Source organism: Heteronotia binoei, chromosome 8 (assembly GCF_032191835.1).
Source record: "Heteronotia binoei isolate CCM8104 ecotype False Entrance Well chromosome 8, APGP_CSIRO_Hbin_v1, whole genome shotgun sequence".
In the NCBI taxonomy this organism is placed as follows: Eukaryota; Metazoa; Chordata; class Lepidosauria; order Squamata; family Gekkonidae; genus Heteronotia; species Heteronotia binoei.
The window spans coordinates 63,449,074-63,465,435 of record NC_083230.1 but is presented as its reverse complement, the minus strand read 5'-3'; the positions used below and the strand labels follow the sequence as shown (position 1 = coordinate 63,465,435).

General features: G+C 46.0%; 1 protein-coding gene across 3 annotated transcripts in view; it reads right to left on the bottom strand.

Annotated features, from left to right (window-relative positions):
- Positions 1 to 13,669, bottom strand: part of ALX1 (ALX homeobox 1) — a 29,445-nt gene extending 15,776 nt beyond the window's left edge. For 2 of the 3 annotated variants that reach the window (XM_060245149.1, XM_060245150.1), the window contains exons 1-2: positions 13,204 to 13,669; positions 8,536 to 8,840 (exon numbers count right to left, since the gene is read on the bottom strand). In XM_060245149.1, the coding sequence (XP_060101132.1) occupies positions 8,536 to 8,840; positions 13,204 to 13,435 (537 nt within the window). In that variant the 5' untranslated portion in view covers positions 13,436 to 13,669. The remainder of the gene's footprint in view (positions 1 to 8,535; positions 8,841 to 13,203) is intronic. The other variant, XM_060245151.1, reaches the window with a different exon arrangement.
- Between the last annotated feature and the right edge of the window lie 2,693 nt (positions 13,670 to 16,362).

The following is a 16,362-nucleotide window of genomic DNA, read 5'->3' as shown; positions in this document are numbered from 1 at the left end:
TGCATGTGAGACCTTTTCAGCTGGACCCAGTTGGAGAGCTGGAGAGAAGCCATCACATAGCTAGCTTTTTACTGTCTTTTAGGTAGCAACTGCTACAACAGAATTTTTTTAGAATATTTGACTTATAAACCATTATAACTAATATTAATGACCCTGAGACTTTGGTATTGATTGTCTTTAAAGTCAACAAGAAGAGGCAGCTATGACTCTAAAGGACAGAAGTGCATAACTGGTTTCATGGCTGTCCATTTACTGGACAAATGTGCCAGTTGCTCCAAGCACTGACCTACTCCTAGGCTTGTTGTTTACAAGTTATTAGGACAGACCAACTTAGGGAGATAAAAAGGACCACAGCAAAAAAGAAAGGAACCACAGGAAGTGGGTGACACAAAATCATGGTTCCAGCCACACAGGCCAATTTCCAGAGCAATAGTGGTTAATCCACCAAAAGAAAGGCACACAAGACAAACTGTACTATCTTCATGATTTTTTTTAAATCTAAACTTTTTAAAGGAATAACCTCAGTTCCTTTTATCCCACTTCTAGATATGGGGAGGTACATCCAAGCCAAAATCAATGCAGATTACCTCCATACATTGATCAGGGTCACAGTCAAGAAGTCGCCCTGTTAGTCAACTGCCTATCTAAGCCTTATATCAACTGCATAGGTTTGAATGACTAGCAAAATTTCAACATCTAGCAAGTTTGCTTGGGATACAACTATACCTACTTCTTAAATATGAGAGCTATGAATTTAATAGCAGTTTTTCTGAGAGTTCAAGCCAGAGCATATTTAGTAGCAACTTCTTGTAGATCTTGCAGCAAATCCAATGACTTCCCTACACATTTCCTGATTTGCACTAATTATATCATTAACCATAGAAGAACAGTGTACTTAACCATATTTTGTAGATGGAGACAAATGAGGTGAATGGGAACAACTGTATTACAGCCACAGAAAAGAATTTTGTTCTCAGAACACACACCTTATTGTGGTCATTTAAATGTCAAGAATGAAAGGCTTGCTAGATTTACAAAAGAAGACCCATACACATAGATACTTAAACGTTTGGCAATGTATGTATATTTTATTTCTACATTTGCCATGTTTACTGGGGAAACCACTGGTGTAGCACTGAGGTTCCCCACAACAATTGTGACATAGGAATGTTTTCTTTCCTGTGAAAGTAATTCATTTATTTTAAAAGCTATACCTCCCTTTTTTCCACATTTGAAAGTCAACCTGGCTTACAATATCATTCTCCTCTCCATTTTATCCTCAGAACTGCAACCCTGTAGGTCAGTTAGGCTGAGAGAAAGTGACTGGCCCAAGGTTATCCCATGAGCATCCACAGCAGAGTCAAGGTTCAAATTTGAGTCTCTCAAATCCTAATTCTAACCACAGGATTACATTCCAAGGCTAAAGTTCTTGTTTTGAAACAAGTTCTAGTGGCAGCACTTGAGTGTGTGTAAAACATGAAGATGTTTTGAGTCTGAGCACTCTATCAGGACACAAATGAAGAAAGGATCATGGAGGAAGCACACAGACTTCCTAGGTATAGTCACTGGAATGAGGGCAAGCTTCAGAATTGAACATATATGAACATATGAAGCTGCCTTATACTGAATCAGACCCTTGGTCCGTCAAAGTCAATATTGTCTACTCAGACTAGCAGCAGCTCTCCAGGGTCTCAAGCTGAGGTTTTTCACATCTTTTTGCCTGGACCCTTTTTGGGAGATGCCGGGGATTGAACCTGGGACCTTCTGCTTACCAAGCAGATGCTCTACCACTGAGCCACCGTCCCTCCCCCAAAGCCACCATCCCTCCCCCAAATGTTATGACTCTGCTTCAAGAAAGACAGCTGCAGTGATCCCATCACTTCAACTCACTTTGGCCCTATTTAGTTCAGTCTTCCTGTTAGTCTCCTTGGTGTGAAAGCAGTGAGGATGATGAGTTTAATTGAGACTTGGTGTTTATCATGAATACTAGCAGCTACTGGATTTTGACAAGTTCTGGCACTGACAATGCCTGGTACAATCACTTATAGGATCTCAGCTCTGCAAGTTGAGAAAGCTCTTCAGAAGATCTTGAAATTTGCTGCCAACCACAGTTCTGAGCCAAATAGATAATTGATTTAACTTAGGGTAACTGATTATATGTCAAAATAAAAACATTCCATCATTATTGTCTTTGGAGGCAACATGCTATGAATTCAAATGGAAGCATTCAGTGGACTGGGGGAACCACTGGTGTAGCACTGAAAAAATTCAGGGATGGAAATCAGTGATCTAAAAACTTTTCCATTTACATACAGATGTGAGAAGAGATCATAACTCATTGGCCTTCTAACCAACCTGTATTTCATATGTTTAGACAGAAGGTGGTGAATCCTTGACTGTAGCCCACCATGTGTTTATAATGCATTGGAATAGTATAATAATTATCATTTTAAAAAAAATCACCTGTGGTTGTTTCACTGTATAAAAACACACTTCAAAATGGTTGTCTGAATACTTTCTCATAGGATCTAACACAAGCTGATCGCCTGTATGTTTTTATAGCATATTAGCCCTATTAAAAGCAGTTTAGATACGTCTAATTATGTTGTCATCTAAAAGTCAATTAACACTTCATGGAATATCATCAGTTCAATTGACCATGGCTTCCAGATATACATCCACTTTATGTTTTCAGGCATACACCTCCCTTTCCTATGGTGTAGTGCTCGCCACATTAAAATCTAGCATACCTGTGGTAAATGCATTTGTCACACAAAGTAAAAAAAAATCAATCCACAGATATGAGGTATAATGTCATGGATGGTGCCATCTGGTCTACTCACAGTCGACACAAGGATGTATTCCCTGAATTGCTAGAGGACCTCACCAGAAACTCTAGGTGACACCTGACATCCAAAAGTGCTGACAGTATCCTTTATTTACTTTGTGTTATGGAAATAATATCACTCATCCTATTAATCCTGAGTGCTTTTGACCATGAGCTGTCACTGTTCATCCTTCAGCTATTTCAACAGGTCTTATATGGGATTCTGTTGTCAGCCCCACTGAAATGAAACAACAGTGTTCCTGCTGATCTGCCTAGCTGATTCACCCCCTTGCATATCAGGATGTACTTTGAAATAATTTCCATTAGTTAAAGATTAAGCTGTTATTTTACCAATTTACTTCAGTCTTAATTAACTTGACATCAAAGTAAGTCTATAGAATTCTGTCCCTTTCATTACTGTGATCTATGACTCTGTCACAATTTTGGAGTTTCTGTGTATGTGAGCTCCCCTTTTCACTTCAATGGGATGGCAACTCCGCACATGGCAATGTGCACTGATTATGTGAAGGGGCAGGGAAGCTCCTTGCACAACCAATCCCCTGCAGCCACAGCAAATCTTTCCATAGCAACAAATATGTTCAGGGCCTGAATCTCAATCTTCCCAATAGTCAAGCATTTTCATATATCACTTTTCAAATAAAATTCACGTTAGTTACACGTTATTTGTTTACTTCATTTATATGTTGCCTTTCTTCCTAAAGGTACATAAAGCAGCTTACATCATTCTTCTGTCCTCCACTTTATCATCATAACAACTCTGTGAGGAAGGTTAGGCTGAGAGTGTCTGACTTGCCTAAGGTTGCCCAACAAACTTCCATGGCAGAAGTGGGGATTCGAACCTCAGTCTTCCAGATCCTAATCTGACACTCTAGCCTCCTGTAACAGCTTAGGTTCATTATTCCCATTGTCTGTCCAAACCAGTCCCCTCCCACCACACAAGAATTAAATGAATCATTACATCAAAAGATTTACTAATGATATCTGATGGCGATGGATTTGCTTCACTCAGTGCAAAAGGCTTTAAAATAAATTGACGTGGCATTAAACCCAGCACAAGAAAATAACATTGCTCTCCCCAGGTTGTGGTTAAGGACTAGCAATGAGGAAATCGCTAAAGCCCTTAGAGCTATTCAAGGCTAATATCAGTACAGGATCATAAACGAACATGTTTCTGAAACTGATTTGAGTGTTAATCATTTGTGGAGATTATTGCTTTAGTCCTTCAGGAGTCAGAAACACCCCCAATATTGCCTAAAGCAGCAGGGATAAACTTTAATTTCCATGGACCTGTTGCAAATTTAATATTGTAGTTTTGAAAAATACCCCAAACAATCAAAGCATAACCCTGACTCAGTCCTGTTGAGCATACTTTAAGAACTTTGGCTGCAATCCGGCCCTTAGCTATTCATGCATTCATTCTACTGAAGTCAATGGAACTTGCCCGATGCATAACTCATAGCAGGATTGCACCCCTATTGGTAAATTTGTATTATCTTTTGTGCTGAAGGCTACAATGAACCATTTCTCCCCCTGCTGTCTCCACAGGAGGCAAAGAGAACATGTTACGGGAATTTAGTAATGAGACTCTTTCATTGGAGAAAAGAAAGTCCTTGACAATCTCCTTAAGCTGGGTGCCAATTACTCCACTGACATGGGGCAGGAAAGAGAACAACTTCAATAAATTAGGTTCAGGCTGCCTCTCTCGGCATGTATGAAGGACCAAACATAAATTGGATCTTGATGAAATGCTGAGGAAGGGAGCCGTATGGAGTGTAACCAGCCAATTCTTTGACTAAACTAAATAAAACAATTTGCTTGAATTTAGAGGATCTGATGGAGAAGAAACCCACATTTTTTAATGCTGACACTCCCCCAAAATGTTTCTGTTTACATCAATTTACTCAAAACTGACTCTTGGCAAAGATAAAGTAACCACGGCTTGTACAAAATGAGGCAACAATCTGCTGCTTGTTATCCCCGCATAGCCAGATGCAGGTTTCTTAATGATGTAAGGCCTTTGAAAACTGCTTAATATTGTGATGGAATACTGCTGCCACTCAGAGCTAGATATATCCCCATTTTCATGCACAGGTTTTTCTCACTTGGCTGATCAGAAATGCAAAAATTCAGAGCATTTGGTTCGATATGCACGGAAATCTCAGTGTACACAAAGCATAAAATAAACATTCTCAAAGAGGAAAAATTTAAACCGGCAATTTTCTTCCAAGGAGAGCAAGTAACATATACAAACTGTACATTCCCTCTCTCTTTATCATACCTTACACAAACGAATCTGATCTCAGTCTGCGACCCTTATCTAGCGGGTGCAGTAGCACATACAAATTGCCTGGGAGAACCCTTGTGGAAAGCCACTGAAAAGGGAAAATATGACAGCCCTGCCTGCCAGTTACATCTGGGCCCCTGGATTTGATGGAAGCTCCCAAAGACAATTTTAACATATCAGAAAAACTCAAGTCACATCAGCTTCAACATGCAAAGGCAAAAAAATCATTGGAAATATGATATTCAAACTTGGTGAACTTTATGCCTTAGCTAATCTCAAATAATTCACAGTTTTACCTTCCAAGAATATCACTTTGGCTAAGAGTGTGTATTATCCATTCCATAACAGGCTACTAAACATTCTAGAATTCCACCTCACCCCCTTTTAAAGTTGTATCTGAGGGAACACAATTTATATCTTTCTCAGGATAGCTAACTGGATGTCCATTTGTTATGCCAAGACTAGAACAGAAAGAAATTTTGGGGAAAAGTCTCGCACTGGACAAGCCATAAAAAAGTTCAGTTTGGCTCCTGGTATCCGACTGCCTGTTTCCATTCATTCCTGCTATTTCAAATGACAAAATTATCTCCAGTATCATTAATAATTTTTTTCACGTTTACCTTCCAGTTCCATGTATTTCCCATATTGAAGATGGGGAAATATCAGAAGAGAATAATTCTATGTACTTTATGTTTCTATTCATTTATGGGAAAGTAAAATCTATTGATGATGAAAGGAAATTTAATTGCAATTTATGGATTGGTTGCTATGGAAATAACTATTCATTATTATCATCCATGACATTTATTGGTGTTCAAAGTATTTCACCTTTATCACCTTAATTTCATTGACACTGGCCATGCATTAAGGATCAGGATCCAAAGAACCATGAAAACAAGGTTTCATTTTCTGAAAGGTTTCCTCCCCTACCTTCCCCCACCCAACACTGTTTAGCAAACTACTTTTGAAACCCTGAAAATTTTCAAATATCACACAGTTGCTAAAAAAAAAATCAGTTGGCATCTCTCTAGCCAATATGTTTAGGCCAAGTTCCAGACAACCTAGAGCTAAGGGAAGCAAAGAGAGTCAACTCCCCTCTCCCAAACTGTTAAAGGCATATGTAGAAGAAACAGAATGCTGACCAAATTTTCCTCTTCATTGTTTTAGCACAAATCTTTCTTACACTCACACAGTCCTCAACATGTTTGCACAGAGGCAAATCCCTTAATTTCAACATGATGTACACCCATGAAAATATGTTTTGAATGGATGGCTATTTCTTAAACCTCCCACTGATTAGTTAGTGCAGGCATTTATGCCATTATTTTCTTATTCTTGAAAAACAATGCTAAAACTGATTTTTTAAGAGAAAGAGAGATCCCAAGGAATTGGGGGGGGGAGGGGGTGTCATAAATGAAGCTTATAGTTCTCCTGCTAAGCCTGAATCATCAGGAATGGATCTTGATTGATAAGGAAAGGTGTTTAGGATGGAGCCAGAAATATTAGTTCTGTTGTCCACGAGATCTCATGTTTCATTCTGCAGATCTCTACTCAGCATATCCATAATTATCACAGGTATTCTCAACAGTTTTATGTGTGCGCCTAACTTACTGCCATAGCACTAAATAGTACACAGACTCATGGCTGACAAAGGGAGCTTTGATTCTTGGAAGCTTATACTCCAAAAATCTTGTTCATTTCTAAGATGCTACTGGACTCAAACCTAACTGAGCAACTACTCAGATCTGAGTATCCTTACACTGAAATCCTAATTACACTTTCTTAGATTGAATAGACCTGAGTAGGATTCTGAGCAGACATGTTTCAGATTGCCATCAACACATACAAAGTACTTGCATAAACCAACATTTCTAGGGGACCAACACTTCTACTGATTTTAGTGGCAGCTAACTTTTTAAAAATTCTGCTTAGGTGGACCACAGGCTTAATTTTACAGTGCCATCCTAAGCAGATATATACCCTTCTAAGTCTATTGAAGTCAACAGGCTTAAAAGAATGCAACTCCATTGTCAGGATCTTCTCACACACTGCATAAAGTGTTAGCCTCTGAACATATGCTCAGTAAACCACAGACTGACAATCTTGGCTCTTTAATATTTATAATACATATGCTTATAAACATGTCTATCCCTGTTTGTTTAAATGCCTTAGGTATACATCTGAAAAAGGCAATGTGTAAAGCAGGCTTAATTAATCAAAGAAATCAACCGACAAGTGTGGCTTTATCAATCAGCCCTGGACATGCGTTACATGACACACACAGCCAGCATAACATGTAAGCAACGCATATGAATGTAAACACTGCACATGTATCAGCCCTGCAATTGTGATCTTGATGGACAGAGCATGCATGTCTACATTTTGTATTCAATGGAAATCCATTCATACATTATAGCTAATGTTCATTAGAATGGCTAAGCTAGAGACTACAATCCTGTTTCCCACCCCCACCCCATAGCAAATTCGGTCTACACACATGTAAGTGAAGTGCTGAGCGGCTAATTAGGATCAGCAACAAACCAAATCCTCTGTATGATCTCTTTCATCAGAGGGTTAATGCACCAGATACCATACATGTAGCTCAAATATTTATCCACTGATAAAAGGGTATAGGATTGCAGCCTATTTGAAATGTCTTGCTTTTATTGATATACTTAACCCACACTTAGTAAAACAAATGCTGCTTGGAGATAGAATTCCAGTTCACTGGAAGGATCTTGGAAATATCCCAAATGTAAACATATCCTTTCAAGTCCATGTTGTGAGAAGCTCCTGAACATCAGAGCATGAAGGGAAGACAGAAACCCCTATAAACTGCTCCCTAGTAATGCTTATGTTTTAGTGCTCCCCGAGTCCTACACTAGCTTGGCTTTGTAGTTCTTTTCAAAATGACTTTCTTTCCCCTTCTGTACCTCCCCAATAACAAATGCCTATAAATATAAGCAGTGGAACTAGAACCTTAAGGCACTGTGAGGGCCATGTGTAGGGTTCAGAAGCTTGGACTATAATTCATGCTTCACCTTGCATGGCCAATAAGCTCTACATCCTCTGTGCATGCCTAAGAATGTCCTTAGGCAAGCCACTCTCCCCAGCATTTCAGTATAGGGGATGATGAATGATCATCCTGTCATAAGAATGGCTGGATAAAGGCTGTGAAGTACTTGAAATGCTTGATATAGGAAGTATTATTATTCCTGACACTCTCAAATGACCACACAGCTCAGTTACCCAAACAGTCAGGCAGTGAAGCCAGCCAAACTTTTACAGTATACATAACTTTGTCCCCTGTCTGAGAGATAATTCATAAATGCTTTTGCAGAACCTAAGGAGTTTCTAGCCTCCAGAACAAGGAGCTTGTCTTGGATGGAAGAGGGACTCCTACCTGAACTCTGGCCTCGGTGAGTTCTGTTCTCAAAGCCAGCTGCTCCCTTACATAAACATCAGGGTAATGTGTTTTCTGGAACACTTTCTCCAATTCTTCCAGCTGTAAACTGGTAAAAGTGGTCCGGTGCCTCCTCTTCTTACTGCTAGAGACATTGCTGTCGCCTTTATCTCCGAGTTCATCCAGCTCGCCTTTCTCCTGCATCCCTTTCACCGGAGACATCCGGAGGCTGCTGCAGTTTTCCAAGGGCCTGCCCAATTCGCTGTGCAGTGGCTGACCTTCCACTTTCGTAATCCCATAGTTTACTGTACAAAAGAGGGAGACAGATTTGGATTGTTTGTTCTAAGCTGGGGGCATTTACAAAAATAAAATTAAACACCTACCACAAACAAGAAGCCATCCACATCTGGGAAGACTATATATTGTTTAGGAGAGTGGAGGGCTTTTAAGAAATACATATTCTTCTTAGTACAGAACACTACATTTCCATGGAAGGAAGACTGAAGATTTCAATGGGACTTATTTGCAAGGCACACTCCAGTCTTAGAATGCAAATGAAGCAAAAAAAAAAAACCACCAAACAAACCAGACAATATGGACCACCAACTCAAAAGAGGATGATTTGGGGACTTCCTTTAATCAATATTTTAAACAGTATCTTGGAAATTAAAATATGTATCATCCTGGGCACAATTCTGCTCAACTTGAACACTTTGACTGCCATCCTAAGTACACTTACCTGCCTACGAGTTGTACTGGGTGTAATGGGACTCACTTTTTAGTGTGTATAGGTAAGATTAAGCTGCACATATGTCTCTGAAATAAATGGGTCCTGGAAGTGCTTTCCTTTGGATTGTGCCCAAAATTATTGTGTTTTGCTTTACAGCTTGTCTAGCAGTTAAAATAATTAGCAGGTAAAATGGATATGAAAGAGCAGTTCAAATGGAAAACACTTGCAACTCAAAAATTACTCCTTAAAAATAAATTCAAAAGAATGCTCATGCTTGCCTTTATTTCCAATTAGGACATTTATTATTTCAAACTGTAGGATTTTTTTTAAACCCTCAGTAAAACAGATTATTTCTTTTATGTTACACCAGTTGTGCAAGGCCCATTTATCTGCAAGAAAACACTCAGTGTCTAAGATACAGATTAAAGTAGCTTCTGAACAAGGAATAAAACACTTTATCAGCCCCCCCCCCCTCAACATGTTGTATTATGGGGATAACCAATGCAGTATGTTACAAGATTGGAAAGAGCTTCACCTCCCCCCCCCCCTTTATTTGACAGGTGGGGGAGTTGGGGAGGAATTTCAGCCATCCAGGGTAGTAAAACTTTACAAAGGATGGCACCTAACTTGCCCTTTCAAGCTTGTTTGAAAGGGTCTCTGTCACTCTTAGTAATTTCATTATGTTGCCATGTTCATTCAGTATAATTTTAACCAGACACAGGCCAAAATCCAGAGAAGCACACATTTACTTCAAATCGAGTTCCTTTGAAATCACTGGAGCTACCCCTCAAGCTAGCACGTTTATTAGGAAGCAAATCCCATTGACCTGAGTTTGTCAAGTAAGTATGTTTAAATTTAGATGGTAAAGACACACACTTAGGAAATCAGTCCTACTAGCAAAGTCACAGGGTATTACTTCTGAGTAAATGTGCATTGGATTGTGCTACAGATGCATTAAGAAGTGATTACTGAGCTGATTTTGTTAGCAGTAAGCAAAACAAGAAAGCACCATGCGCAACTGAGAATCATGCCAACAGCATTCCATTTTATTATTTTCAGCTTTAAAAAATTAAATTTTCTGCGGCACTGACATTGTCTTGCACTGAATCAGGAACTACATGTATGCAAATGAGGATAAACTATCTGTTGTGTTGTTAACACCAATCACAAATAGCTTCATTTTTCTATGCCCAACAAGATTCCTAGGAAGATTTCTTCACTTCTACTGAAAACATAGTTGGAGAACTTTTAAAATTCAGTGATTTTACTGCTAAAAAAGGACTATATTAAAATTATAATGCATTAAAACAGTAAATAAATACTTGACAGCAAATGCCCTGAAAAGCATTTCAAGATTTTAAAATAAGGGTATATATGCATGGCATAAATGAAAGCATAATTATTTTTCTCACTTTGTGGTCTGAAAAACTGAACTAAAATAGAGTCAACATTTCTGATAAATGTTAGATGTTTATAGTTTACTGTAATTCAAAGTAAAGGTAGGTAAAGGAGTCAAGAAGGCAAAGGGGGATGATGGAAATCACAGGGTTCTGAGATCTGTGCCACAAAAAAGGTTACAAACTAAAAAATTAATATAGCTTTAAAACACAACTATTAGCCGGTTTGGCACAAAATTATTTCACTAGATCTTTCCTTTTTTATCTGCACGCTTCAACACCTACTACATAATCCGAAAGATCTTCAGCCTCATTAAACTAAACGACGGTGTAATAAAGTGTTCACATTTCATTTATCTGATGGCTTTAAAAGGACACTGCAGTTTGCAGATTTCGAAGAGGGAAAAACCCTGCTGTTTCTCAGGTTTAAAAGGACAGGGGAAATACATTTTCCGTATTGTAAATTCAGGTACTGGGTTGGAGTTTTCCTCGAGTTTCTATTATACAGTGTCCCGCAACTATTTGCTTCGGAAGCAACGAAGACGTTCCACGGAATGAGATTTCTTTCTTGCAGGTGATGTTGCTGCTGAAAACGCTTCGACCAAGAGCCGGAACGTTACCGACCACAGCAACTGCGAGGCTAAAAGACTTGTAGTAGTTTCGACAATATAAATGGGGCCGGGATCATTCTCCAAGCTCAAACTGTCACTACGGCGCTGGCGAGGGAAGGGAAAGGGAAGCAGCTAAAACTCTCGGGAGCTTTTTAAACCCTTTTCAGATTAACAGCCGGTTTATGAGTCCACGTTTTCGGAGACATTATTTACTGCCGGGCTCGGAGGGCTCTTCTGCCAGATGTTGCCGCGAACTTAGCCCGCACTTCCGGTGAGGATAAAATTAAGCAAAAGGGTAGAGCGGGCGGCAGGCGGGATGCGACACCCCCCCACACACACTTTAGGCCCTACGAGCCGCAAACAAGAAAGCCGAGACACTGCATTTGGTCGGAGTCTCGGGCGTCGGGAGAGCGCCTAGGCGGCGGCCAAAGAAACCGATCCGAGAGTGCGGTGGGCTTTGGAGCCCCGCAGGATGCAGTCGCCAGCCCAGGGCTTGGGAGGGACTGCCAGAGGTCCTGCTGCGCTAAACGCTCTCCGGACTGCCACCGCTTTGTAGAGCCCCAGCGAAGGCGCACCCCCCCCCCCGCCGCATGTGCCCTACTCCGGCGCCCTATGCCAGGCAGAGTCTGAAACGCAGGCGGCCCCGCCGAGACTTTTGAGGGGAGCTCTTTGGTTAAGAGACTCGTCAGTGGCCTGTACCAGTCCCCGCCGCCTGCTCGCTTGCTTGTAGGTGTCGGATATTATGGCGAGAGGAAAAGCTGGCTCGCCGAGCCCGGATCGAAGCGCCAGGGAAGAAGAGCAGGAGAGACGGGCCGCGCAATCCTGAGCGCCTGGAGCAGGGAGGAAGAAGCCCCTTCGGGAGGCTGACTGCCCAGCAGGCACACCCGGGCCTGTGCCCCAACCGTGCGCCCTGAGCAGAGGGACTAAACCTCTTGCAATCAACACGCTTTGGTCGGAGCCTCGGAGTCCCTTTCTCTAGGATTGCCCGCCACGAGGCTGGGCCCCGCTTGTCCGCTCTCTGCCTGGCTGGCTGACTGTCTTGCGGGCCGGTCTCCGGGCCAGCTGGGAGAGGGATGCAAGAGACAGACACACACCCCATTCTCTCGGCGGGAGCACCGGGGAGGCCTCGCTCGCCTTGCCAACGGTCCGGGCCCTTCTCTGCTTCCTCCAACAAGCAAACCCGGGCCCTCCTTCTTGCTCCCTTTCGCGTTCTTATTTGGGGATGTCCTTCCTTCCTAACGGGTCGGTGGCGGCCATCTGGGGACCCGAGCGGTGAGCATCCCAAAGGCACAACTCGGGGATCGGCAGATTGAGAATCTCCCTTGCAAGCTCCCCCACCCCAAAGGGAAACGTCACGCTCTCTCCCCTCCCCGAGCCAAGTTGGAGCAGCGCAGAAGGCCCCAAATCTGAAGGCTGACTGATGGAGAGGGCGGCTGCCGCGACCTTGCGGAGGAAGGGCCCTTCCCTGCCTGCCTCCCACCACCGGAGCGCTTTGTTTCTGCGGCGGCGGCGGCGCCCTGGCGCACGTCCGGCCTGCAGACGCCTCGGGCAAGAGAAAGGCTCCTCAGTCGCCACGAGCCCGACTGCCAGGCGGGCTGCCTCCAGGGGCCTCTGCTCCGATTAATCACAGTCGCGGGCGGCAGCGGTTCCCCGCGCAGTATGAGTGGCTGCCTGCTATCTCTTCCGCGCCCTTAAAGAAAAGCCAGGGGAAAGGAATTCTGCCCTGCAGCCCCGATCGCAAAGAAGACACGGTGGATCGGGCCCCGGCAGTTTGGGATTGGGAGGGGGCGAATTGTCCGGCTCCTTTCCCCCTCCCCAGCCTCACCCACCCGGCGAGCTCAAGCGCGCCCCGCTCCAAGTAAGCGGTGGAGGCGATTCCTGCCGGGTGACTCCCGACCCCCCCCCATCTCCGCCCAGGGCAGACACTCACCGGCGCCGTCCCTGCCGGGGGACGCTCTGTCTAGGCGGCCGTGGGGGTTGTAGGCGGCCTGCGCCACACACTTGCCGCCCTTGCCGTAGAAGGCCTCGCTGCCGCCTCCGCCACCGTCCAGCGCTTCCATGACGTGCTCCAGGGGGGCCCCGGGGGGCAGGTAAAACTCGCCGCCTTTGCCCGTCGCCGCCGGGGGGCTCTTGAGGGCGAACTTGTCGCTCAGGAAGTCCATAATCCTTCCTCGACGGAGCCGCAATCGCGCCGCGCCTGCCTGCCTGCAGCACCGGAGCAGCCCCGACGGCTCTTTTATATGTTGAAGCGCAGCGGGGGCTTCTTGCGCAACCTCCCCTCGCCGCGGCCTCTGCTGGCTCCTCCCCGCCCCCCCCCCAAGGCGCACAGCGGATGGGCAGCCAGGCGAGAGGGGGGGCTCTGGGCAGGGTCCCTCGCCGACCGCAGCCCACTCACAGCTCGCCCGGGATTCTGCGCAGCCAAGGGATTTCTCCCCTTCCATTCCCCGGTTCCCTCCCTGCTTCCCCGCAGACGCCAGGTCGGTCCGAAGGGGCTTGACTTTCCAGCCGTGTAGACGGTGCGGACCAACCGGTGGGAGCCCAAACCTGAGCAAGGACGAGGATGTCAACTGGAGGACCATCTCGCCGAAGGAATCCCATCCAAGCGAAGCGCTGCCCCCGCCGCCGCTCCTTTCCGAGCTCCTCCTGGGACTTCTTTGGAGTAATTGGCTGGCGAATTTCAGGGGGATCAGGGCAAAGGATGCTGAATCGGGGGTGGTGGGGTGGTCCCCCAGAGGGACAGGGGAAATGGCTGCTGGCCAGGCCAGGCCTTCATGGGAGCTGCAACACTTTTCTGCCCCGGGCCCGCTCAGGCTAACCACACCCTCCCAAACAGACGCCTATTGAGAAGCCTTGGAAATCTCCTGGGGACTGGATCTGCGCCGAGCTGTTACCAGCGGGTCTGCTTTGGATCCCCTGTCAGGGAGAAAAGCGGGATATAAATAAAAATATAAATATGCATCCGAACTCGACCACAGACACTTGGAAGTTAATCCGGTCCGGAGGCGGCTGCCTGAGGCAGTCTCTTTGGAATCTCTGTCCCAGTAAAGACGCTTAGGATCGGGGTGAAATGAGCTGCAGTTTCCCAAGCCTCCAGAAGAGCTCCGAATCGTAGGTACGCTACTTTAGAATAAGCAGCAGCAAAGCCTGGATAGGAGAGGGAACTCAGAGGGTCCGCTCGCCTTAGGGTGGCTCTCCTGGGGACAGCTGAGCAGGCTGGCAGCCGCGGGGGGGGGGGGGGGGCAACAGCACTGAGAGCCAGGCGGGGGGGAGGGGACTGCGCGGCGGTCCTTCCAGGCTGAGACGACCTCGGGGGGCTTTGGGGTGCACCCGAACCCTCTTCCGCGGGGCGAGACTGCTGCTAGTCCTCAGGTCATCTTGTGGGCTTCTTCTGAGCTTCCCCGGCAGAAGGCTTTCAGCTGGGGCGCCACCGTCCCCAGGCTTCCGGCCTCGTCTCTCCCCTCCCCACCCCACCCCCACCCCCACCCCACTAAACTTGGGGGTCCTCAGACTCCCTCCGGACTGCGCTCTCCTGACAACTCGCCAGCCAGGCCGCCCCTTTCGCTTGGGCAGCCGGATCGTCCAACAACTCCTGCGCAAAGATCCCTCCTTCGCCATGTCAGGCGACGTTTCTTGCGGCGCAGCTGGGTACCACCACCACTCAGCGCCAGACGCGCTCTCCCGGAGGCTGACGGAGAAGAGCGGCGGGGAGCTCAGGATGCCAGCCCCCAGCCCCGGTGCTCTCTCCTTTGGCCCGAGGCGGGCAGGGAGACATGCCCAGAAACGCCAGTGGCTCTCCCAGCTGCAGCCAGGCAGTGGAGAAGAAAAGCGGCCTAGCCGAAGCTGGTGTGGAAGGATGCCGGCAGAGGTTTGCAAAGCGACGCTGGGGGAAAGCCAAGGGTGGCCCCCTCCAAGCTCTCCGGTCGCTGGGAATGTCGCCTGCCAACCCCCAAGCTGCATCCTCTTGCGCCTCTCTCTCTCACACACCCTCTTTGGGGACCTCAAGTCACAGCTGGCTTCTGGCCACCCAGCGGGGTGTTCAAGGCAAGAGATTCAGAGGTGTTTTTTGCCAAAGGCGGCCCTAGTATCCCTTAGAGACCAGGTCTCCCCTCTCAATACTAACCAGCTTCGTTTCCCAGATCTGAGCAGATGGGTTACCTGGGCAGCCAGGTCAGGTCAGGGTCTACAGCAAGCCGGCTCCAGGACGGGCCTCTTCTGCCTTTCCTTAGCAAAAGCGGCTGGGAGGGCAAGGCAGAGTTAATCCAAACGTGCTGTCTTGTCGGGGCAGGGATCTGGTTGGGGCTGGCAGGTGTTTGCTAGGCCGTGGGATCCAGCGCTGCGCGAGTCGCCCCCTCCCCCGCCACCACCCAGGCAGGCCGATCCTTCCCGAGAACTCCTGCGCTTGCACGGCAGGGCCACGATCCCCCTGAACTTCTCCTGAGCCTTGCGAGGGAACGACGCTTGATCAGGACAACTTCCGGGTACAAGTGCTCCGGGGCTGTCTCATATTGTTTCCAAGCAGCAGCAAAGGGCTCTGGCTGCTTCTGCTAAAGCCAGTCTCCGTTTAAGATCCCGTGAAGATTTCCAAGAATCCCGATCGATTCAATGGCCTGGGTAAGAGTGCCTTCAGCTTCGATGGCCCGCGAAGTGTCAGGTCCCGGTGTGTTTGTTAGCCTGCTTGGGCTCTCTGGGTTGTGTTGGAGAGCAAGAGGCTGTCTGGAGATTTCTGCTTGCCGGACTCCGCGGTCATAGGATATTCACGCATCCTGAAGCTAGATCTTTGAAGGACTTTGGTTCTATAACTCCTGGAAACTAAGCAAATGCCAGATTCCCCCCCACACACACACACACACACGCACGCACGCACCAACAACTTGTTCCTAGAAAGTAGCCATTTCTTACTGTGACTTAGATCTAACCATTGATTCCTCTGTACTTTTTTTTTCTCTTTTTAAAAAGGGGGATTGCTGTACCATTTCACTTGGAAGAGAAGTCAATACACCCTTTTGTAACTTCAGCCCTTACAGTTATTTCATGTCACCCACCCCAGGACGGGGCTCCAACAGGAAAGTAGTCAAGTTTGGGGAGTCGT